The sequence below is a fragment of the Artemia franciscana genome, chromosome 11, assembly GCF_032884065.1.
Source record: "Artemia franciscana chromosome 11, ASM3288406v1, whole genome shotgun sequence".
Lineage (NCBI taxonomy): Eukaryota > Metazoa > Arthropoda > Branchiopoda > Anostraca > Artemiidae > Artemia > Artemia franciscana.
Window position 1 is genome coordinate 38626708 of NC_088873.1, and position 24856 is coordinate 38651563.

General features: G+C 34.1%; 1 protein-coding gene across 2 annotated transcripts in view; it reads right to left on the reverse strand.

The window, feature by feature from the left end:
• LOC136033192 (low-density lipoprotein receptor-related protein 2-like) overlaps positions 1-24856 on the reverse strand; it is a 159821-nt gene that overhangs the window by 55793 nt on the left and 79172 nt on the right. For both annotated transcript variants that reach the window (XM_065713900.1, XM_065713899.1), the window contains 13 exons: positions 24619-24755; positions 22274-22451; positions 19836-20028; positions 17928-18130; positions 15468-15652; positions 13631-13930; positions 11101-11333; positions 9879-10069; positions 7177-7439; positions 6535-6706; positions 3527-3752; positions 2236-2460; positions 98-1056 (listed from right to left, as the gene is read on the reverse strand). In XM_065713900.1, the coding sequence (XP_065569972.1) occupies positions 98-1056; positions 2236-2460; positions 3527-3752; positions 6535-6706; positions 7177-7439; positions 9879-10069; positions 11101-11333; positions 13631-13930; positions 15468-15652; positions 17928-18130; positions 19836-20028; positions 22274-22451; positions 24619-24755 (3465 nt within the window). The remainder of the gene's footprint in view (positions 1-97; positions 1057-2235; positions 2461-3526; positions 3753-6534; positions 6707-7176; positions 7440-9878; positions 10070-11100; positions 11334-13630; positions 13931-15467; positions 15653-17927; positions 18131-19835; positions 20029-22273; positions 22452-24618; positions 24756-24856) is intronic.

Here is a 24856-nt window from a genome sequence, read left to right on the forward strand (position 1 = left end):
GAAACTAGTAATATCAAAAAAGAGCAATAATATCAATTATTAATATACAATAAAGTTATAATAATAGCAGAAAATAATAAGAATAAAAAAAACTTACTAGCGGCCGTTTAGGTGCAATCAGGGTTTTTGGATCCAACGAAGCTGTCTTAATTTCAGTTCTGGTGACAAACGCAATATACTCTTTAGGTGTTCCACAAGTTTTTCTATCTTCATTGAGAACACCGCTAGCACACTTACAAATAAAACCGTCCGCTGACACGTTCTTAGCATCACCAGGATAAGCAAAGCAGAGCTGTTCACAACCACTTGAACCTTGACGAGAGCATGGGGTGTCTGCAGAAGGCTGGCTTTCAATATCAAAAACTGCCACATCTCGTAGGTTGTCCATGCCACTCTTGATTCTCTCTGGTAATGTGGCATTCCCAGGAGTTTTATTAGTGCGGAAGAGTGTGCCCAAGTTTCGGTCCACCCAGTAGACATGTTGTTTATGGACGGCTAAACCCATTGGGTTTGGTAGGTTACCCCGGATTACTTGCCTATTGCCCCCATTAAATGATATTTTTTGGATTGTATCTTGCCGTGAGTCGCTCCAGTAAACATCATGAGTAAGGAAATCAATGGTTATATCCTTGGGACTGCTTAGGCCAGAAGTGACAACAGGAGTCCACTGGGAGCCATCTAAGAGAGCCTTCCCAATAGTTGGAAATTGGCCATTGTCAATCCAATACAAGTAGCGTTTCATGGGGTTGACAGCTAGTTCACGCGGAGAGTCTTTAGTAGTTCGGACGATGTCAACCCTGTTTTTGCCATCAAGACTACAGACTTCTATATAAGTCTCGTGTGGAAATACGTTGGTGAAGTACATATTTCCGGCAAGCCAGTCGATAGTTAAGCCTCGTATTCCGTTGCTTCCGATTCCGGTAGATATTACGTGTGTGATGTCTGATCCATTTGGTCTGACTCTGAATATTCCATTCATTTTTGGGTCTTTGTTAAAATCAATCCAATATATCCAATTTTCTCCATAATGGTAATCCAAATGAAGAATGTTGTGACCTAAAAGAAAAAAACATGAAAAATAGTTTAGATTATTTGCAACTTTTTTCCCGTGTTCAAACCCATAGTGTCCAGTCTTACGCCGAACATAACGTAAAACCATTTGTCCCATTAAGATACCTTATCTTAAATTTCTTTTCAGAAGTTTTGAGGGGCTTAAATATGCCCTATTGGTATAACTAAGAAAGTAGGCATTATTTCAGTGATACCAGATAACCTATTTTGGTAGTTGTTCTGATGTTAAGAATTTAGCCCCTTTTGGAGCCAAAAGATTAAATCCAGACACTCTGTTGGTAGTAGTGCGTGTCATATCTAAAAGAAACGTTATTTAAAATGAACTTTATTGCTTGTTATATTCACGGTACATCGTTACAACAATGACGAAAATGTGGTTCGGCCCTAAAAACTTCATAGCTCTGAAACAACCAAAGGATAAATCTTAGAAAATCTTGGTTTTCATTTATAAATAGCACGATAGGCCGAGGACAAACAAAATGCTTCTATTTTGATTCATTCGGTACTTTATGAATCATTGAAAATATAAAAATATCCGAAAAAACTTAAAAGAAGAAGAGGAAGAAGTAAAAAAAAGAATATGAAGGGACAAAAAGTTAAAAGAAGAAGAAGCAAAAATTTAAAGGAAGAAAAAGAGGCAAGAAAGTTATAAGAAGGAGAGACAAAAAATGAAGGAAAAACTTAAAAAAAACTAAAGAAGAATAAGAGACAGAAAAGTTAAAAGAAGAATCAGAGGCAAAAAAGTTAAAGGAAGATGAAGAGGCAAAACTGTTGAAAGAAGAAGAGGCGAATAAGTTAAAAGTATAAGAAGAGGCGAAAAAGTTAAAGGAAGAAAAAGAGGCAAAAAGGTTAAAAGAAGGAGAGGCAAAAAAAAACAAAGGAAAAAACTTAAAAAAAATTAAAAAAGAAGAAGAGGCAAAAGAGTTAAAAGAAGAATCAAAGGCAAAAAACTTAAAGGAAGATGAAGAGGCAAAAATGTTGAAAGAAGAAGAAGAGGCCAATAAAATTAAAAGCATAAGAACAGGCGAAAAATTTAAAGGAAGAGAAAGAGGCAGAACAGTTAACAGAAGGAGAAGCAAAAACATTAAAGGAAAAAGCTTAAAAAAAAGTAAAAAGGAGAAGAAAAGGCGAAAAGGTTTAAAAAACAACAAGAAGAGCGCATACCTGGTCCAGATATAGGGACCATGGCTTCAGCGGAGTCTTCCAGGGCAAAACCTCTAGAAATACCAAGTTGTGATACAATGGCAAACGATTTATACGAAAGACATCTGGTTTCACTTTCTTTTCTATATCCGAACGAGCAGCGGCACACACGCCCTCCAAGGGATGTTGGTAGACAAATGTGTTCACAGCCACCATTATTAAGGACACAGGGGTGGCTGTCAGGAGCTGTGGATAAAAATGCAAAATGTTAAAATTTATAAACGATGGGGAAGCAACTTAATTATTATGTGCCAAGCTAACTATTGAAGCGCCTTATAGGCTAGGGTGTTTTCATCACCTTATCCATCTTTTTTCCGTATGTGATTAACTTTGTTTCTTGTTTTTCTTTTGCTGTTTTTCCTTTGTATTTACTCCACTTAACCTCTGTTTTGTAAAGTGTGTGATAAATAAATTATTATTTATTATTATTAATAGTATCTGAATTACAAATAAGAGAATCGAAGATGAAATCAAAATTTTGTCGTATATGTTAAAAATAATTTAAGTATGTATAAAACGGGTAAAAGCATAATGCTAAACAAAAACAGTATAAACGTTAAAAAGCATGAAAGAAAGGATAAAAATTTAATTTTATCGAAAATTTTTAAAGATAAAAGATAAGTGACATCTCACTCGTTTGGAAAACAATGTTCAAACTATGCAAAAAGAGGAAAAAAGGCAAAAGAAAAGTATAACTATTAAAAAACTTAAGAAACGTTTAAAGGATAACAATGAAATATTTTTGAAGTAATTAAAGTATCTGCCCCTGGATCGGGCGGAGAGTGCCATCAAACTTAATTACCCAGCGAAATATCGATTACAGTATAGATCAGGTGGATTTCATTGGAAATTTATTGTTATATTTGAATTTGACTTTGCGTTTCCATTGTATGTTTCATAACAAAATCATTCATAACTTATTATTTCAGCACCACCCTTACACGGCAATCTTTTGCCTAAAGGATTGTTTTGTACGGCCTTAGTATTGCCTTATGTGAAATCCTCTGAAATCACTTTACTGCACTATGACAACTTAAATTTTTGAAGATGAAATATGGCCTTAGCTTTTTGCCTACATGATTGTTTTGTACGGCCTTTGTATGGCCTTATGTGAAATTCCTTAAAATTACTTTACTGTGACATAACAACTCTAATTCTTTGGAGACAAAGTGTGGTCTTAGTTTTTTCCCTATCGGATTGTTTTTGTACGGTCTTAGTATGACCTGATGAATTACGACCTTAGTCTACATACCTGATCGTTTTTGGAATAGTTTCATCGTCTTCAAATCGGGAGTGTTGTCCATCAAAACAACTTTTTTGTCACCAGAAGGTAAATCAACTCTGGCGATTTCTTCATAAACTGGGTCTAAGTAATACATCCGCGATTCAAACACAGACAGTGCTTGTGGTTTAGCAATTCCATTTTTTTCCGAAAGAATTACTCTACGATTTTGGCCTTCAGTATCACATGTTTCAATCTAAAAACGGACCAGGATAAAATTTGTCAAAAGAAAATATGACTATTTGTAAAATACGTAAAAATAAATCTTAAAATTCAAGACAATGTTGCATTTGAAAACGCCGTTATTTGACAATAATTGTGTTTTCTTTTTGTTTATTTTCGTTTTTGTTCTCAATATTGGCATTAATGGTAAGAAAACGCTGATTTAGAATTTAGTTTCCTCTTTTTTATTTCATGTTGACAAGACCGTACTTGAAAACATCACTATTTGACAATAATTGCATTTTTTTCGGTTTATATTCTTACTTTTTTTCAAAATTGGCACTAAATAAAAAAATCATGATTTTTAGAGTTTAATTTCCTCTTTTTCATTTCATACCGATAATATCATATTTGATAGTATCGTTATTTGACAATATCTTGTTTGTTTTTTTTCTTTTTTTTTAAATTGGTAGTAACGGTAAAAAACGTGTTAAAACGTAACATAGATGGCATTTCAAAATGCTAAAAAGTTGTTATTATTTCTCACAAACATTTAAATTATTTATTTAAATTATATAATTTAAACTATATATTTAATAACTATGTCTTCAAGAATAACTTGATCTCCCAGAGGCCCCATGGGAAGGGCTGCAAGTAATGAACTTTGCCCATTGTTTACATATATTATTGGTCATTGGGAAGTATACAGACAATTTCAGGGGGGATTTTTTCTGATAAAAGGGGTCAGGGGAGGGGATTAGATAGGATGATCTTTCCATGAAAGAATTTTTCATGGGGGAAGGGAATTTTCCATGAAGGGGGCGCTGGGTTTACCAGCATTATTTAAAAAATGATCAAAAATTAAATAAAAAAGTTCTTTTCAACTGAAACTAAGGAGCAACAAAAAACTTAAAACGAACAGAAGTTATTATGTATATGAGGGGGCTTGTCTCTCCGTCAGTACCTCACTCTTAACGCTAAACAGTTTTAAGTACTTTCAAAAGAGCTATTTATTCTAGTTAAACGGCCTTTGTGATTCAGGGGGTCATTCTTAGAGAACTGGAACAAAATTTGTACTTTAGCGTAAAGAGTGAGGCATTGACGAGGGGGCAAACCCTCTGATATACGTAATAATTTCTGTTCGTTTTAAGTTTCAATGTTGCTCTTTAGTTTCTCTGACGAACTTTGTTTTAAGGAGCACAGGAATGGCAATGGGAGACCATCGAATTAAATGGAGAGGATAAACTCTTCTGGACTTAGATTATGCACATGATCTAAGGATCATAGATGAAAGTGTGAGCAAAATGAGTGAACTTTTAGAGGTTTTGCAAGCTCAAGGAGCTAGAATAGGTTTAAAATAATTTTAAGAAGACTCAGTCATTAAGGCTAAAAATAAATGAAGATGAAAAGGTGACGTTGGGTAACGAGAAGATTGATCGGGTGGACAGCTTCACTTACCTAGGTAGTATTATTAGCAAAGACGGTGGAAGCAATGAAGATGTTAAAAATAGAAAAGCCAAGCCTCAAGGTGTTTTTTTCTTCACAGTTAGGAAGTTAGGAAGAATAGAGAGATAAGTCTGCAAACCAAGATTAGGATTTTGGAAGCTACAGTGATGACAGTGGTCAAATATAGCTCTGAAGCATGGGCGCTCCAAAAAGCAAATGAAGATTTGCTAGATGTTTTCCAGAGACAGTGCCTAAGGAGTGCTCTGGATACCCAGCTGACTGGCCGTATTTCAAACAGTAGGCTGCTCAAAAAGTAAGGTTCAATCCGCTTTCTATAGCTATAATCAGAAAAAGGTTGAGATGGCTTGGGCATGTTTTACAGATGACGGATGACAGATTGTTGAAGATTGGCCACGTTCTGCGGATGACAGATTGCCGAAGATTGCCCTTTTTGGCCAACCGTCTGGGGCTACACGGAAAGCAGGTTGTCCTCGTCTGGGTTGGGAGGATGCCATAAATAAAGATTTAAAGGAAACAGGAACTTCCTGGGAGGGTGTAAAGAGGGAAGCCTTGAATAGATTAGGTTGGAGGAGGAGCGTGTGTAGATGTGTTGGCCTAAGGCGGCTTGGTGCTGCAGTGAGTTATTAGTAATAGTAGTAGTTTTTATTGATCTAAAAGCCCTAGGCTCATGCCAATACAAAATAAAAATTAAATTATGGTTAATTAAATTAAATTAAAAAAATCTATTTGTATGTTCCATTGCTAGCCTAAGAAACAGTCCTAATCTTTCAATAATTACAAAACACTCATCAAAACTTATCAAATCACCCATAGAGCATTATAGCTATTAGAAAATATTTACCTATTACCTTTTACTAGAACTGGAGTTTTGCTTTACTGCAAGGCAGTGTATAGGCAGTTAAAGAAAGATTTTCAATAGGGATGAGTAAAAAAAGGTAAGTGAGTAAGTAACAAATAGTAATGAAAAAAAGGAAAACAAAGAAAAAAGAAAAAGGGAAAAAAAGAAAAAATTATAGGGAGTTTTGCTTTGGTAGCAAATACGTAGTTGATTTGGAATTGAGAGGATCAATTTTAACTTTTTAACGAGATGTATTACAAATGCCGTGTCTGGGTTTTATGCGAGATTTCCAACCTCCTGCAGCATATCAAATTGAATTTAAGCACACCAATCCTCCACTCTCCTTGCACTTCATTTCACAGCTCATTCAATTCCTCACACTAAAAAATTATATTGCCAACACTCTCGTCTATATCTTCACACATAGAGTAAAGTAAGGATCTCCTTTCTCTAGTCTCCTCCCTAAATATGTTTCTCCTTTCTAAATCTACTGAACTATATGTACACTTACCATTGGTTCATCAACAGAGCTCCAATATAAACGTTTATTTACGAAGTCCAATGTTAGTGTGAGTGGATTAAAGATATCCTTGACCAAAACCATTGGATTTGAACCATCAAGTTGAGCTCGACCAATTTTCCTGGGTACTCCAGAACCACCTTCGTCAATCCAAAAGAATCGCCTAAATGATTCAATAAATTTATTAACCATAAAAACAAACTGTCAAAAAGATTAACGTACAACTGAAATTTTTGATTGCAAATAGTTTTAATAGCACTTAATTGTTTTTTATTCTTGATGATGAGACATTAGTCGAGCATCTAGTTAATCTGTACCCACACCCGTAGCCATACCATGGGCCTGAGAGGATTAACTGGCTTGGACCCCCACCCCCGAAATCCCCCGTTCAACTCGTACAAATATACGTGTAATCAGAGCACCAAATATACATGTAATCCAAGTATTAGAATGCCTTGCCATCATTCAGATTTAAAACACTTCTAAACTTGATCTTTTCTCAACTTTTAAATTGGCTTCAATATCCATTCACTGCAGAGAAGGCAAAAACGAAAGAGACAAAAGTGTTTTTGCCAAGAGACAAAAACGAAAAATTAAAAAGGCCGGCAATGCATAGTGGCCAATACCACTTACCCTTCCAATGAATCAACGGCCAGTGCTTTGGGCTTGCTTACGCCCGTCTCACTACCATCATTCGAAAGTAAAATGCTTCTGAATTTGAACTTCCCATCAACTTTTATGGCCTCTATATTCGAAGCTTTTTTGTTGGCTATGATCAAGTTTCTTCCTACCCAGTCGAATGCGAGGGCATAAGGTGCTCCAACAAGCCCAGTGTCAACATCGCCAAAGAATGAAGTTTTATTGGCTCCACCAATTGGCATTTTGTAAAGGGTTCCCTGAAAAATCAAATTTATTTTGAGCTTGAGATTATTTAGAAGTTGAGCAACAATAAGAAACTGGACAATGCCAAAGAATTTCTTTGAAAAGGACGTAATTCAAAAGAATTTGGAGAGGAGTGTTTTTTGGGAGTAATTAAAAAAGACTATTTTTTTTACTTTTATAATTGGTAACTGTCTGTAACTTCTAACCAATCACTAATCCGAAAAACAATCGTCTGACGTTGTATGATAGGTACCCGAAGCGTAAAGCCTAACGAGCATTCCTTATTTTTCTGATAATCATATTTCTCGATGACTCAACGGCTTAATATTTGTAGAGTCTATCGATCTGATGAATTCATATTTTTAATATTCTTTAAATCTTTTCCCTGTCTGGGAAAAACTTTAAAAACTTGAATTTTTCAAAATTTGAATTGAAATAGAAATATTGAGTTATACAATCCCATAATTTTCTCTTTTTTTCATAGTATAAGTGCAGAATTAATAAATTACATCAGCGTTTCTTACCTTCGAACAATTATAATTAAGGTAAGAATGTCCAAGAGCTACAGGCTTCAAAAATTTTTAATTAGTTTAAAACCTAATTGCAGTCAAAACAATAAAATAAAGTATTCCCGCCAAAATTAACGAGTTTATGAGAGTCAGATAGAATGCAGACTAATTAAAAAAAAAAAAAAAATGAAAAACCATATCATCTTTCTCGTCGCTATAAGAGAATAAAGAAACATAAAGAGAGAGAGAAAGGAAAGAAAGAAAACATTAGAAACATCGACACTAAACACACAAAAAACAATAAAAGCACCGCTAAATAAACAAAGCAAGCTCTTGATATAATCCAGATCCTTATGATTGCTAGGCTTAGGATCCATGTAAAGTAAGCTCTTTTTTGTCTCACGGCTCAGGGACCGAATTGGAACCATCATATTTTTGGGGGGGAGGGGAGTTAAAATCTTGTGTTTGGAGGGAATCAGTGTTATGATGTGCTTCCTTCTATTTACTCTATGTATACAGAGAACGTATGGTCTCTTGTGAGCATCTGTAAACCGACTGACTCTGATCCGACTACAAAGAAGTCTTCAGAGAAACTTTCGCCGGTTTTATAACATCCCGGTGGAGTTTTCAAATTAGGCCATGGTAGGCTGATCCATACGCTTATGAATGCGGTTTGACCTGGGTCTCTTTTGAGTTTGTCTTCCAGTAGAAATTGGCAATGACACATCGTAGAGTTTCGTAGAATACATAGTAGTGTAGACTAGGTGTTTCCTTAGTATATTATTTTATATTATTATTTTGTTTGTAATTATTTATACTTTTGCATTTTATTATTAAATGTAATATTATTTTATCATTGTCTTGGCGTAGTTTCTCGAGCATACGTCTCCATAGGTCCAGCCAAAAATAGACGCATATATCTGGAATGCTAAATTGTTAAACTCTGAACAAACCGAAGACTTTTCAAGGGGCTAAAGGCTTTAAGGGCTAATGGGCTTAGTCGTAGCTTAGAATCCTCCAGAACCACTGATGGCGCATAGGGCTTACACAAAGCCTTATCCCTCATTCCAAAACTGGGCCACAGCGGTGACTACTTCCCGTTATGTTACTGGGGCCGCCCTTATATCTCACTCATACGCTCATACTCATAGTTCTCAATCATACATGTCTCAACCGTCATTAGATCTCACGCATAAGCTCTCCGTACAGTCTTTTTTGGACGACCTTGTCTTCTTCAGCCGTTAATATGTTCAATCACAAACTACCCGAAGAAGACGACTTTGTTGCATACGAAGGATATGCCCAGAATATGCCACCCCTTCTTCCTTAGAACACACATATAAACAATAAGTGAACTAATAATAAGAAAAGTAATAATAAGTAAAATAGTAAATAATAAATAAGAAAATAATAATAAAGTAAAAACAGGCTAGCTCCTTCAGCCGTGAATTTCAGTACTGCCAACTCTTTATTGCCAGCTTATATTTAGAATCCTTTTCAGCGTTAATCGGCAAAAACAAATTTTCTTTTTTTAACCATTTAATATCATTTTTTCAAAACTGAATAAAAACAAGTACTCTACTAGAGATTTCATGGATACATAAAGCCATGCAAAAAGATGAAGAGCAATAAATGAAATAAATGAATGTAACAAGTAATAAGTAATCCAACAAGAAAATGATAATAAGTAATAAATAATGCAATAATAACAAGTAAATGATAAAAAAAACACACAACAATAAGTAAAAAATAAATAAATTCTAAAACAGATCTAAAGTAATAAGTAACTAATTATAAAAATAATTATAACTCAACACAACTAAGTCTAAAATTAATAAGTAAGATCTATATAACAAGTAAATAATAATATAATGAGTGACAAAAAATCAGTAATACATTGTAAAACTGTATGTATAGTTACGTGAAATAAATTAAATAACTCACGTTTTCTTCGTCTTTCTCCTGTGTTTCGATCCAGTAGATGAGTTCCCCTTTCCTGTCAAACTCAATATCTTTTCCCCCTCCAACGTCAACAACTGGCGCGATGCGGCCCATAGCCCCTGCTTCACTGGAAGGTATTAGACTTAGGTCGACGATCTGGGTGCCTTTCATTACCATCAAAAATGGTGTCTCCTCTAAAAAAAAAAAAAATAGCATAATAGTCATGGGCGTATCCATGGGGGGTTTAGGGGGTTTGACCCTTCTCTATACTTTCGTCCGACTCGTAAAACCGTAAGAAAATACACATATACTAATTTTTACCGCGTCTTTTAGTAGCTTTCCCTCACGAAAAAATCACAGCTACGGCCCCGATAACAGTTCAACACTCTGTGTTGAACTGTTAGGAGAGTGAATGATTAAGAGAGTGAATTAGGAGAGTGAATGATTCACTCTCCTAATTATTATCTCCTAATTGTTGTTTACAGTATAGTTGTTATTTCCAAAACTTGAAATTTAATTTCTAGCCGTATCATGCCAGGAAATCCCCTCTTACTCAAGTGTAAATCCTCCATCGAAGAATTATCCTGGAAGCTTTCCTCACCACAGAAGATTTCTAGCCGTTAACACCCCCCCACCATAAAATTCCACACGAAAATATACTTTTCTAGTAGATGATTACACATTATATGTAGATAATATAAAAACTACATAAGTTGCGCCCCTTTCTAAAGCAGTATCCTCGTTAGAGCTTCCTCTAAAAAAGAAAACTTCATAGTATAACAGTTCAGTGTCACTGGTCCTCCTAATTGTTGCTATTTTTTGTTGATATTATTGCTTATGTACATAAATTTTGTAGAAAAACAAATTTACTCTCCACGGTAAGTAAAAAAGAAACCATATAAAAATGGAGTCTCCTCTAAAAAAAGAAAACATTTACAATATAACGGTTCGGTGTCACTCACTCTCCTTATTGTTGTTGTTTATAGTAATTTTGTTATCTCCTAGTATATTATAATTGTCTCATAATTGTTCTCTACAAATATTAATATTATTATTATTTATATTTGTTTTATGAAAACGGTTTTAATCTGCACGGTAAGTAAAAAAGAAACTATCAAAAAAAAATTGAGTCTCCGTGAAAAAATTGGAATTTAAAAACCAACAACGATATTTGAACTGTAAATTCAAAGTAAAATTCACTTTAAAGAAGAAACAGAAGAAATACCTTCACTGCATTGAGTCTTATCAGTAGCCCTGTATCCAGGCCTACAGTGGCAAGTATATCCATTTGAATCAACCTTAGATTGTAAGCAAAGATGTTGGCATGGAGAATTAGCACACGGGTTAGGCCACTTCTTCTGCAAGAAAGGATGCATTGCCACCACACTCAGTGGCTGAGTAACTAAATGAGATACGACTGTCTGGTTTTTGCCTCCAAACTTTCCAGCTGATAATACCCTGAAAAATAGCTGTTATTAAACCCATGCTTTGTACAATCAATTTGGGGGGGGGGGGGCTTGGGGCTCAACTTTTGATGTAGCACTAATAAGATAAAATATTTATTTCACAAAAATTACAACCATAAGCCCCGCTACCCCGAATTTGTGCTTTGGATCCAAACAAAACAGGATAATAAAATAAAAAAAGGTGTAAAAAATACCATATATTTAAAACTGGCAAAAGGATGCACCACCATTAAAAAAAAAAACATATACTTAAAACTGGCAAAAGGATGCGCTACCATTTAAAAATATTACATACTTAAAACTGGCAAAAGGATGCACCGTAATTGTAAAATACCATATGCTTAAAACTGGCAAAAGAATGCACCGTAATTTTAAAATACCATATACTTAAAACTGGCAAAAGGATGCACCGTAATTTTAAAATACCATATACTTAAAACTGGCAATAGGATGCACCGTAATTGTAAAATACCATATGCTTAAAACTGGCAAAAGCATGCACCGTAATTTTAAAATACCATATACTTAAAACTGGCAAAAGGATGCACCGTAATTTTAAAATACCATATACTTAAAACTGGCAATAGGATGCACCGTAATTGTAAAATACCATATGCTTAAAACTGGCAAAAGAATGCACCGTAATTTTAAAATATAATATACTTAAAACTGGCAAAAGGATGCACCGTAATTTTAAAATACCATATACTTAAAACTCGGAAAAGAATGCACCGCCGTTTTAAATAACTGGTAATAGTTAAAAAAAATAGATAAAAAAAATTATGTAAATACATATATATACATATACAGCATGGCGAAACTTTTAAACATATAGAACTAGTTAAACCATATTAAAAAAAAAGGATCAGGTTACACATAAAAAAAGGAGGAACAAAAACACATAAAGGAGGGGCAAAAACATAAAAAAGGAGGGGCAAAGCGAACGTACACAAATAAACCGAAGTAAATTAGTTGGATACCTTATTAATTTTTCCGTAATATAAAGGAAGAATTATTTTCGTGTCTTGAAGTCAAGCATCGAATGCAGAAAAAGATAGGAACGGGCTGAGAAACTACCCAGTGGGAGCGGAGTCTGGGCGGGAACTGAAATGATCTCAAGTCTCAAATACAAGACATAGGCGCGGCTTTAAATAAATATTACCCCAGCATAACAGTCACCTTTCCGCAGCGACTGAAAACTAACCTGTAGGAGGAGGAGGGAGGAATTTTCAGTATTTTTTAATTAAATAATGTAAATTATAACCGGTTAGGTTAATAGGTTATTAGAATAGCTAATATTTCATTAAGGCACAAATATTGCTCTTGAAAACTAAGTATGCTTTTTAGTGAAGGGGGGAGGGGCTAACTGATTTTTTTTTCAGAGGTCATGGCATGAGAGCCCTTCGGAAGAACTAGCTTAGATGACTGAATCCTCTTACATGCTACTCGACCCTTTAGAAATCTTGCTGTTCTAATTTAACATGGGGCAGTTTTTTGGGCTGTGGTAAGGCTTTTTTTTTATCAGGCTTCAGTTAAGGCTTCGTTTATTTGACAGAAAACAATTAATGAAAAATTCAAGCTTGAAGATGAAGGTGGATGGCTACCATAAAGGTGAGCTCAAAGGAGCATCCACTGTGAAAAAATGAGGCACAAAATTCAACTTTTCAGCAGTTTCACCCAGTAAAAACCATCTGATACAGCCCAGAGTCCCCCTTCGAGTTTTAGATGTATGTGTATTTATATGGAAAAGATATTTTTGAGTATTCCGACAGCTTTTCTTCCTATTTTAAAGAGTAAGATTTAAGGGATTAATGAATGAATGTAATTCATTTGAAAAAAAAAAGATTCGGACTTCCGTTTTTCGAAAGAGTTTCATCTATCGTATTCGTTTAGCCAGAGCAGGGGAAATGGCTTTGAACTCGTAACCCCCTCTCTCTTCACTACACTTGAATTTTTACGATTGTCTCTGAATTTCTTACATTTTCCATAAAACATCCCTACTTTTTTCTACGATTTTTAGAAGCTGTGTTCGTTGTGAAACGACCCCCTCCCCCCATAAAAAACAGCTAACATTCCTTTTATGTGCCTCTACCTGTCTCAGTAATAAAAAAACATTCATAATAACTTACCGATTCAATTGCCGATCTGTCCAGTAAACAGTATCTTCAAAAATGGCTAAAAAATAAGCCAAAAATGGCTTATAACTTACCGATTCAATTGCCGATCTGTCCAGTAAACAGTATCTTCAAAAATGGCTAAAAAATAAGCCAAAAATGGCTTATAACTTACCGATTCAATTGCCGATCTGTCCAGTAAACAGTATCTTCAAAAATGGCTAATGAATGAGGATGCAACAGATAATGACTACCAGAAAGTACAACCCTTCTACCAGTCCCATCATAATTACAAAAATCAATGTAATCCAACTTTGAATCTGCGAAATACACACGCTTGGTAGGTATATCCAAGGTTAAACCATTTGGCCAAAATATTTTGGTGCTGATAATCGTAGTACGATTCTGTCCGTCCAGGTCAGCACGTTCAATGCGTGGATTTTCACCCCAGTCTGACCAAAATATGAAGCGAGCACTAGAAAAACAAGCAACCGTAAAACGATAATATCAAAACTAGGAGGGGGGTTATTACATTAAAAGGGTTAGGTGAAAATAAATTTACTTTGTGGGTAGGGGGAGAGTATCAACTATGGGAAAAGTTGTTCTTACGTCTATTTTTTGCCAATAGCTAATCAAATATTCCCCGCAATTTTTCCCCTTTAGGGGGAAAATCCACTACACTCAGTTACATCCTTTACTGGTCAAAGAACAAACAAAGAGCCCTGCCTCCTAGAACCCTTTAGAGCCCTATCTAAGTTAACTACGAGCGCTTATTAGCTAATAAGATTCAATAAGAATTTAAAAAAAATTATGAAATTTACTTAATATTTGACGAAGTAGACGAGGTTGATTCATTAAATTATTGAAAAAGGACTCCAGGAACTTTGAGTATTTTTTTTTTTTAGTTTTCATTGTTATGAAACTATGCATTTCATTATAAAAGTAATCAAACATTTTAGTTTCATTATAAAACTAATAACAAAATAACTTCCATTTGTAGATCTAAAGCTTTATTTGTGGATGTTTTCTGTTCATTTCAGTTTCAATTATTTTTCTATAGTTCTAGGTGTCAAACACAAATTACACACTAAAGATAGCGTATAGTCTGTTTAAGAAGAAAAAAGAAAAAATTGTAAAAATAACTACTCGCCACTGTTGCAAGATCTCTTTCAGCCAATAAGAATTGGCTAAAATTGTAACAATACCATCAAAATCTTGGGATATAAAATATCCCAAAATATTGGGATACATGTTTGATAATACTCGGAAAATATTTAATGGAGCTCCAGTTCTACCAAATGATACCTGTTTTTCTTCCCATTATCCCCGACGGTGCATATAGCAAAGCTGTAAAAAAAAATTTAAGCCTGGGAAGGGGCAAAGAACTGACGGAATGTCTAAGCCAAACTTAACTTATTTCTCTAAGAATATTTCTACGGTGAGGATTAGATTATTTCGAGTGTGGGGAAGGTATCAAATATGAGGGGTGGGGCAAAGAACTGAAAGAATATCTAAGCCAAACTTAACTTATGCCTCTAAAAATATTTCTATGGTGAGGATTAGTTTATTTCAAGGGTTGGGGAGGTATCAACTATGAGGGAAGGGGCAAAGAACTGACGGAATATCTAAGCCAAACTTAACTTTTCTCTCTAAGAATATTTCTACGGTGAGGATTAGATTATTTCGAGTGTGGGAAAGTATCAACTATGAGGGGTGGGGCAAAGAACTAAAAGAATATCTAAGCCAAACTTAACTTACGCCTCTAAGAATATTTCTATGGTGAGGATTAGTTTATTTTAAGGGTTGGAGAGGTATCAACTATGAGGGGTGGGGCAAAGAACTGACGGAATATCTAAGTTAAACTTAACTTTTGCCTCTAAGTATTGCTATTTTTGTATCCATACCTTAGATACTAACTACCATAGTATACTGTACTCTAATTGCCAAAGCATGATGGGCTAATTTATCGTTTCTCTGGCATTGATCCTACGATAAGAATTAAGTGTACTAACTCTGGTGATGGATCTACGGAGAGTCCACGTGGCTGAGAAATATCCTTTGAAATGATAACCATCCTATGAGTGCCATTTGTTTTAGCCACTTCTATGGTATTTAGTTTAGAGTCAACCCAATAAAGATTTTCAGATACCCAATCGACGGCTAATCCTTCAACCAAGTCCAGCCCACCGGCAATCATCTAAAAGAGAAAGAATTTTGTGGTTACAGCGCTTGTGACATAGAAATAAAATAACATCGAATAATAATTACCATATATTGATAATGACATTTTGCTTCTATGACATGGACATTTTGGCATTGATTAGATTTACAGTCTGGCCTCTGGCAAACAAGCAAAATTCCTTGATTGGTTTAATACACTTTTTCCTTAATTAATTGGTTTAATTCGCTTTTTTCTTACTTAATTAGCTACTCAAAATATTTAGAAGTTGTTGTTCTTTCAAGATGTGGTACGCCCTCTTTTTTTCACTGACAGAAATAATGGGGTATACCACAGAAGTATACACCGTAATTACCATAACATCGATAATAATTTCCAACAATCACTTTCTGAAACAGCGTCAAAATAATTATCTACATTACGGACCTTCTCAGTAAAACGCTATCTATCTAGCCCAGATTTTCCAGGGGGCCCAAGCTTCCACCACAAAGGGCCCTTTGCCGGCCACAATAATCCATTATGTCCAACATAATCCATTATGTCCAACTGATTTGAAATTACTGCACGCCTATTAACCAAAAAGCGTAATTACTTGATGACCCTTGGGGTAATTATGCTATTTGCTATTAATCATTGTAAACTTTGAAAGTAGGTTAGATACATAAAAAAATTCTCAAGTTCTGTCAAATGCCCATTTCCTAGACGATTACGCAACACGAAGTGATTCGGGGGGGGGGGCAAGATGGAGTTCATGCCCACCCCAAGATTTGGTCCAAATGGCGCCTCTGCAAAAGCACTAAATCAAACAAATACATACAGAGAAAAGGGAAAAGTACGAACAAAACACAAACGATAAAACTCGCATTTTAATGAAGTCCAATATGATAATTATCACCACTACATTAAGGTAGCAAAACGACCAAGCAGAGTAAGTTATGCTGTATTTCAGATAAATTGAAGAAATAAGAATGGAAAATATAAATTTAGGGAATTAAGAAAGAAAAAATAAGAATAAATAATAAATTTATAAGTAAATGAAAATAGATAAGACTGCAATTCAGGCGAAGCAAGAAAATGGAATAAGATAAGAATGGAAATTATAAATTTAGGAAAATAAGAAAGGGAAATAAATAATGAACTTGTAAATAAATGGAAATAAGCAGGACTGCAATTCAAGCTAGGCAAGCAAACAGTAAAACAAGCGACAGTTTGTCGTTTAATTTTAACAATCAAACTAAAATCGAACTAAAACTAAATCAAAACTAAAGTCTTAATATCTGAGTAATTAAGAGTGGATAGACATAGACATATTTATTGACACATTCACATAGTAAGAAGCACTAAAACTGAGCAGTTTACAAGATAAATAAAAATTGCACACACACGATCTACAATTATTTTATGCTGTAAAACAGACCCGTGAAACAGGAAAAAAAATAATACTGATACCGCGTTTTAACCCACGTTTTGATACCGATTTTAATCTGAATAGACTATGACAACATCTTGAATCTCCACTTTTAAACTATAATAAAGGAGTTCAATTATGATTTTTTTTAGCACTCATTTTTTTTTTAAATAAAAAATCTCTTTCATATAGAAAGATTTATTAAGATGGAAGTCATAAAGAATTTAAATAAGAAGGATATAGATCAGGCCAGGCTGCAAGACGCTCCTTATTCTTGCTCAATCTGTGGGGGCGAAACCCTGTTGCACTTTGGTAAGGCAGAAAAACGACACTTCACTTCATAGTCAAGACCAGTAGCACTGATCTATGTCTCAAAGCCCCTCAGCCAGGAAGTGCAATAGGGCGTTGTGTAACCCCTGATTTTGGAAGGGAATGTAAAGAAGTGGTGGATTTAAAGAAACAATTTCTGGGGAAAAATTTTATTTAAAAAAAAAAACAATTTGATAAGAATAATGAGAAAGAAAGAGTTATAGGAAATTGTAAAGCTAGACAAATTTCCGAGACTAGGACTGAACTACAGAGCTCTTTTCTGTAGATTTATAATGATCGTATTTATGTATTTACATGTTTGAAATAAATACTGCCAGCCGTTGATCTGTTTTTTGCTCGTTTTATCACAGTCCTTGTAGGCTTTTATAAACATATATTATTATTATATATTTCCAATTGATATTTTATACATTTATTTGGCACTTTTTATTTATCAGACAGAACCTTACATTTTATACAGTGACACTGACATTTACAACAGAAACTTAAGCAATCGATATTTTATACATTTTTTTTGTTTTATTTTTTGCCATAAGAAAAGGAAAAAAAACTTACTCTGACAGTTGCGTTGGCTTTTTCTAGGGACATGATTTTTTTCGTCTTCATATCTGACCAGTAAATAATTCCCCTATTCATGTCTGCGGCGAGGGCTACAACATTTTCGACGTCCACGGGGATCCTCTCTAAGGATTTATCCTGTAAATCGGAAGTCAACAAGGAACGCCTGTTCGAAATTAAAAGTGATGCCAAAGTTCGATCTGCAAATTAATAAAGATTCATTTATTAATAACTGATAATTGATTGATTAATTTATTAATAACATGAGTATATGGCTCTGAACGTCTTTCATCTTTATCACATAATAATATAAAATTAAATTCAACAGAATACTTTCACCTCCAAATACACACACAAAAAAAAATATGTTTCTTCTTCCTACCAGGAGAAGGCAAAAATTTTCAATCTTTATTCGTTTACCCAGAAAAAGTAAAAATTATTTTGCTACCTGGGAAAAATGAAAATATAAAAAAAATTCGAGCTACCCATAAAATGCCAAATTTTTTTTATTTTTTGTGCTACCTGGGAAAAGCACAAATTTTTTAAAGTTTTCTTCCACCAAGAAAAAGCAAAAATTTTAAGAGTTAAAACCAATTTTCGGAACACGTTTCCAAGCCGCGTATACAATATATTAAAAGATCTGCAATTTTTTACTGAGAAAAATTGAGATTAAATATACTAAACAACTTCTCCTACTACTACTACTAACAACCAGCGCAGCACCAAGTCGCCTGAGGCCAACACAGCTACGCACGCTGCTCCTCCATCCCATTCTATTTAAAGTATCCCTCTTTACACCCTCCCAGGAAGTTCCTATATCCTTTAAAACTTTCTTTATGACATCCTCACCTAAGACGAGGACGACCTGCTTTCCGTTTAGCCCTAGACGGTTGGCCGAAAAAGTCGATCTTCGGCAATCAGAAATCCTTTATCCGCAGAACATGCCTTAGCCATCTCAACCTTTCTTTCATTATAGCCCTAAAAAGCGGGATTGAACCATATTTTTCGTACAGCCTACTGTCTGAAATATGGTGAGTCAGCCGGGTACCCAGAAGAATCCGTAGACAATTTCTCTGGAAAACGTCTGGCGTCTCAAAAGGTCTTGCCCTGTATAAGTCATACAAAAAGGTTTGCAATATTTACTGACAAAGTATAAAAAATGCAGTTTCCTGGGGGTTTCTGTGGACACAATCCTTGGAAGGGGATCTCCCTTTCATAATTCTACGATTATTACCGCAAACCACTTATTGGGCTATTATCAAAAGGAAGATCAACAGAGCAGTGTGGGTTTAATCACATTTTGATCCTACCTTACACTGCTGATCCTTTCGCTGAAACTTCAAAATCCAAACTCGTAAGCCTTACCTTTTTGTTCTTAATTTGTAATAAGTCATTAGCCTATATGCAGGCGAACCCTGTACAGACTATATTAGGAAAATAAAGCTTTCCTTTGAAGGTAAAAGGGAATCGGGACATAGTTGATGTTGGAATTTTAACTGACAAATTTGCCTATGCCACAACTAAAAGGTTCAATTTATCACAGGCCACACACATCTTTTGTTTTGTTTTCTAATCCCACTCTAAAAGGAAGGAGATGTTATAAAATTGATGGAGGGGCTCATTTGGTTAGAAATTCAAAGTTCTAGTGAATTTTTTCAAAAGTTATTGGGGGGGGGGTATCCAATTTTGTGAGGATCCTTTGATCCTCCTGCTGGAACATCTTAAAAACATACCTCGTCAGACATGCGCTTTCGATCACCAGTAGTGGTTAGTCTAAAGATTTTACAATAAATAAATTTTGGAGTTGAGCACGCTATGCAAATGCTATATTAAAAGGTATGTAGTTACTTACGAAGAAAAAGTGAAATAATATATCCTACAGAACTTTTACTAGTAAAAACTTACTCTTAGCTTTACAAGTTCTGTTATCCATTTCCAAAGTGAATCCATCATCACAAGTGCAAACATATCCCGTCTTAAGGTCTGTACAGAATTGAGAGCAGACACCCGGATTCTCTGTACATTCATCGAAGTCTGTACAAATTGTATCACTTCCTTTTTCCAAAACCATTCCTGGTGGACAGAGGCATATGCGTCCCTGGATTAAAGCATACAATTAAAGAAATAATCTCCAGATGAGGGAGTTAAAATTACCTTTTAGGTCCTTTCGATGAAGGTGTGCACACCAGAGTCCTTTATATTTTATTAGTCCTTTATATTTCAATAGCCCTTTAAAATTAGCCCTCTAAAAGGATCTTCATAATTAAAAGCTCTTAGAAACTGAAGATTTAAACTATTATGCTAATTTAGTGCTACTGCCACTGACAACTCACTACAGCACCAAGCCACCTGAGCTAACACAGCTGCGTACGCTCCTCCTACACTCCAATCTATTAAAAGTTTCACTGGGACCATATCCCTTAATAAAACTTAGAAATTATACAAAATACTTATAAAACACAAAAAAACACAGAAATGTAACATTTGGAAATTATAAAGGCAGTTTAGGTAAATTAGGTAAATCCGCACAAAAGTCCTGGAAGGCCTCTTTAGTGTAAAAATTTCTGGTAAGTTCATAACGACTAAATAATGATCCCAATAGTACAAAATTAATCGTAACTCGTAATGCCTATGACGCATAGAAAGTAAGTTCTGGGACCGTATCCCTTAATAAAAACTTAGAAAATATACAAAATACTTAGAAAACACTTAAAAACATAGAAACGTAACATTGGAAAATACGAAGGCATTGCTGAAGTTTGTACACTGTATTACTTGATCACAATGTCCATTGCCTGAATCTTATTGTCAAATACGGCAAGGGAAAAGATGTTTTCAAGTAGCAAATAGAAAAATAATAAAATCTCTACTTAATTAATTTGTACTTAAAATACTTAAAAACAACAAATGATCACAAATGAAATACAATCATGAAGCACAGGTTTTTTTTTAATCCAGCTTTTTATTAGTAGTTTTATAATAATATTTAATAGTTTCATTTAATAGTTTATAATCGTTTTATTCAATAGTTTTTATTTAATATTTTTTTTTTTTTTAATTGGTCTGATCCTTTCTGGAAACATACATATTCATTATATGTATACATACATCATATATGTACACTCATTATATGTATACATATTCATCATACAACCATATTCATTTCTGCAACAAAACAAAATATTTTAGTGATTAGGGTTATCAGGTTTAGTGCATAAATTTGTTTAAGTTTTTTTTACAACGGTTTCTGTTGCTCGTTGTTGTTCACAAGGTGAATCTAATCTCATTATAGCCTTTATTATATTATTCTATGAATTATTTGTTGAAAAAAATAAGAAAATATATTCACTGCAAAAATGAGATGTCGCCCATACAATAATTTCCCTTAGCAAGGAAACACAGTCATAAGATGTCGATCTTGCGTTGTCCCACAAAGAAAGATTTTTCTTTTCTTTTTCTTCAACAATAGATCTCCCTTTATATCACCAAACAACCAGACACACTTACATATACCCATATCGATTTATATCTTTCTACAATAACACACATTTTATCTTTCAGAAGGGTTTCGGTCTTTTTCTTGAAAAACTACAGATTCATTTCTTTTACCAAAGTTCTCAGAAATAAATAAACCCTAGTGTTTATACCAAATTTTTACCTTTACCAAACCTTTTACCTCTACCAAACCAAAACTTTTACCAAAAAATGCACACAAACAAAATTTTAAATTCACTCCCTCGGTAGGCTGGGAGGTGGACTGTTAGATTGCCAATCACTTTATTTTCAGTAAGCAGAATCAATCAGACTAGAGTCAATGATCCGATAGCCAGGAACAAGGTAAGAGGATAGAATCTTTTCGAACGGCAGTAAAAAAAAATTTCTTTACAAATCCTAACCTTTAAACTACAAAATTAAAAGCTTTGCCATGTATTTTTAGTTATGAAGATTGCAAAAGTACACTTTTAATCCAGTAAGAAGGGCTTAGTTCTTTCCTAAAGGAATTAAACTATAGACCCATTTCTGTCGTCGACGTTCTTAGAAACAAATATAACTTACTAATTTTTTACCTAAATTATGAAAATTTTGTGTGCCATTTCTTCAAATTAGTATTTTAAACCGTTTATTAGAACTGGTCTGACCAGCCATGGGTAAATCAGAGGTCGGTTTGACTTTAAGAATCATTATTTTAAAAAGACACATTTTTGAGATTTTAGAGATCTTGTAGTATCAAATTGGAAATCTGTTTAATCTTAAATATCGAAAGTAAATAAAATGCAAAAGATAGGGGGGAAAATTAATATTTATAATACGAACATAATTAAATCCGCATATATTCGCATTACCTGCGGGGTTTGTTTGCATCCATTAGAGCAAGTGCTATTGTCTGTGCCACATTCTTCAAATTGACAGCCAGGACCTTCATCAAGACCACTGGGGCAGTCACGATTACCATCACATACCTTTTCAATTGGTATACACCTTCCATCTGCTAATGGACACTGCCACTCATTGGTGCCACATCTGCAATGTTGAACAAAAGTGGCGTTAGTATACAGTTGGAATTAACTAGATCCTGATTCAAAACCCTATGTTGAGCAGAAATTTACAATTTGTTTATTTCGTCACGTCCAAATTCAAAAGCCACATCACGTCTAATATAGAAAAATATCGTCCAAGTCCAAATTGATTCAGATCAAATTCATTACAAGAGTGGATTAAGAGCCTAAAGGCTTATGTGACTCAAGCCCCCTCCCCCCATCTATATTTAGTTCATAGAATTCACCATGGTGCATCTGAAACAAACTTGTGAGCAATTTTGTGTTAGATTTAAGTGAAGGAGCGCTGCGTTCTAATGGTAAGCAATGTTGAAAGAAAAAAAAAACAAAACAAACAAACAAACAATCATCCTGATAAGACCTTTTGCTTGGACTGTTCTTATACTTTTTAGAGAATCATAAAAAAAACTTCCCCCATAATGCTAAGCTTTCTTGGGTGGGTGGGGCATTAGAATCACACAAAAGCAAAAGGTTCTTATTTCAGTGTTATGTTTATTATCAGACATTTACATGATATTAGAGGCAAGAAGAAGTAGAGCTTGGAAGATATTGACAGTGTGAAATCCTGTCTTTTTTGTGGGAAGAGAGGGGGGGGGGGTAAAAAATTCTTAACATGGAGTTCATCTACGGGCCTTGAGAAAGTTTAGAGCCTGAGCTGGTAAAACAACTTACTTGGCCTAACCTTTTTCTTACTAGGGCCTAAGACTTTATATAACTTTTCATTTCATAATGTTTTTATTATGTTTGACCATAATTATTATTTTACCTTTTTAACTTATGGCTTGTTTTTAATTGTTTTTTAGTTATGTATCGATTTCAAAAACGAGTTTTCGGCCCATCATGGCTTGTGAATTTTTTTTCTGGTTTAAGTTTCTTCTTAAAAAAAAAAAAAAAAAAAAAAAAAAAAAAAAAAAAAAAAAAAAAAAAAAAAAAAAAAAAAAAAAAAAAAAAAAAAAAATCAACCTATTTAGTCGTAACGATAGTCCAGATTTAATTTAGAAATGCAGATTCCATCCATCAGGACTAGCAATAGTTCATTTTTCAGAATAGTGAATCAATTTAATAGTTAATAATTGGTAAATAAGTAATAATCAATTAATTTTCTAATTAATTAATTTTGCTTTACTGTTCTTATCTTTTTGACTAAATAGTTTTCAGTTTTGCTTTTTTTTTTTTTTTAACTTTGTGGGTCAACTATTTTATAATTTTGTCTTAGTTTCAAAGACGAATTTTCGGCCTATCCTGGCTTGTGATTTTTCTTGTTTAATTTTCTGCTTTTTTGTATAATTTTTTTAACCTATGTAGTTATTGCGATAGCTCAGATTTAATTTGGAAATGCAAATTCAACCCACTAGGACTTTAAATAGTTCATTTTACAGAATAGCTAATTAACTTGGTAGTTAATAATTAATTAATTAACTAGTTAATTTTAAATTATTAATTAATCATTTTTTTTTTTTTTTTTTAACTTTTTGGCTCAAATATTTTTTAGTTTTGTTTCAGTTTAAAAGAAATTTTTTGGGATTATCCTGGCTTATGATTTTTTTTATTTAATTTTTCTTCTTTTTTGTAAAATACTTTCAACATATTTAGTTGTTACGATAAACCAGATTTAATTAAAAAATGCGAATTCAACCCATCAGGTCTTGTAATAGATCTTTTTGAAGAATAAATCTTATCGTATTGCTTACCTTAGTGCAACTTTAACGCAGGCGTGTGTACTATAATCGTCAGACCCATCACCACATTCTAGTGATGGGTCTATTCAATGCTTCACAGGCTCCTCTCCCCCCCCCCAAATCTCGGGAATGACCTGCTTTTCGTTTTTACCTAGTTGGAAGGCCAAAAAGCACAATCTTCGGCAATTCGTCATCCTTCATCCCCAGCAGCCTTCTTAGCCTTCTTAGAGGAATTTTACAAAAGTTTTTTTTAGAGAATGATATAAACTACGTTTTTTAATAAGTAACCCAGAGCTTTTAAGATGACACCAAATAATTTCTTGTGGTACCAGTTGATTGAACCATCAGCGTATTACAAACCAATGCCAAACCGTTAGGATTGACCATGAAATTAAAAAATATTGTTCAGTAACACGTTAAGAGAAAATAAGAGATGACTGTGTTATTGCTTACCTTGGTGCAATTTTAACGCAGGCGTGTGTGCTATCCTCGTCAGACCCATCGCCACAGTCATCCCTTCCATCACACACCCATCCCTTGAATATACATTTTGTGTTGTTGCATCGATAATAGTTGGCAGGACAAGCAGCCTAGAATCAAAATTAATAAATTAATGAATAGAATATATAAAATAGACATTAATAGACTATATAATAAATTAATGAATAGACTATAATAAACAGACTATAAA